General features: G+C 73.5%; 1 protein-coding gene across 1 annotated transcript; it reads right to left on the bottom strand.

The window, feature by feature from the left end:
* Positions 1 to 411: 411 nt before the first annotated feature.
* On the bottom strand, positions 412 to 992 carry H696_06108 (hypothetical protein; the record flags this gene model as incomplete). Its single annotated transcript, XM_009499870.1, has 2 exons — positions 412 to 615; positions 837 to 992. 2 exons carry the CDS (start codon positions 990 to 992, stop codon positions 412 to 414), a joined length of 360 nt encoding a protein of 119 aa, XP_009498145.1.
* Positions 993 to 1287: the final 295 nt, after the last annotated feature.

Below are 1287 nucleotides of genomic sequence, written 5' to 3'. Positions count from 1 at the left end.
GGGGACGCTCGCCGCGCACGGCCGAACGCCGAAGTGCGCCACGCTACACGGGACGCCCGCCGGGCGACGGCCGACACACATTCAACTCAGACCGCCCGCCCATGTCGCACATGGACAGAGGCCCGGAGCATGGGCCCCACGCAGCGGGAAAAAACCCAGGGCCCAGGGGGAAAAAAAACCCTCAAGCAATGGAGAGGCCCCGAGAGACCGGGCGCACCGCCACTGCCGGCACAAAGAAGGAAGGGCCCCACTCGACGAGACCCACACCGGGCCACGTCCACTCGGACATCGGCGTTCGCGCCCAGCCACCGAGCACCCCGACCGGCTGAGGGAGTCCCCCTCCCATCCCCCGGGCCGCGCAGGCACCAGGTCGAGGCAGCCACCGGCGAATGGGCCCATCGCCCGGACTGCTCACATCGAACCATGGGCCAGGGTCCCAGGCCCAGCCGGCGGCAAGGCCAGCACCGCCGGTCGCCGACCAAGCGGGCCCATGCTGACCGAGAGGATACCCGGCCGGTCACACGGCGGCCCGGCCACCGGCCACCGGCCACACCTGGCTGCCAGACGCCACAAGGCGGCGCTCGTGGCGGCCTCTGCTCGCCAGCCGGACATCGGCTGCCCCGAGGCAAAGGCCACCAGGGCCCCGGCGCGCGGGCCGCCCGCTCGGGAGGAGGGGGGGGGGGCCGGCCCCGGGGACCACCGGAGGAAGACACCCCCCTCCCGAGTGCGACTCGCGGCGCTCGACACCCCGACCCGGGTCCGACCCCGCCCGTCTGCCTCGACCACTGCCGGCGAGGCTTTCGTCCGGCATGCGCCCGGCCCGGAGAAGTTGCCACGGCCAGCATGCCCGGGTCGTGGCCGGCAACCTGGCCCCCGGGGCCGCAGCCCCCAGCCGGGGGAGCGACCGCCGGACAGGACAACACGGCCAGCGGCGTCGCCATCATCCCGGCGGCCGCCCACCCCTCAGCCGCCCGGGCAATGGCCAGCGCCATAGGGCGCATCCCCGCCAGCCGGACGGCCTTCGTCGCCGACCTCGGCCAGTGCGGCGCCCCCAGCCCCAGAGGGAGGCGGGCAAACCCCCATCACTACAAACATAACCGGCATATGCATGCACAGTGACCGGTGTCCATCGAAGACCGGCACATGGTTGGTCCCCCCCCCCCCTGGGAGCATGGGACCCCCCCTGTGTGGCCGTCGACTGACCGGCACCGGGCCCCAATCGAGGGCGGATCATCGCCAGCGAGCGGGCGCGCGACAACATGCAGCTGGCCCGGATCGTGAGGTCCA

The sequence above is a fragment of the Fonticula alba genome (assembly GCF_000388065.1).
Source record: "Fonticula alba strain ATCC 38817 unplaced genomic scaffold supercont2.18, whole genome shotgun sequence".
Classification (NCBI taxonomy): Eukaryota; order Rotosphaerida; family Fonticulaceae; genus Fonticula; species Fonticula alba.
Note: the sequence above shows the minus strand (reverse complement) of the source record. Positions and strands in the feature narration are given on the sequence as shown.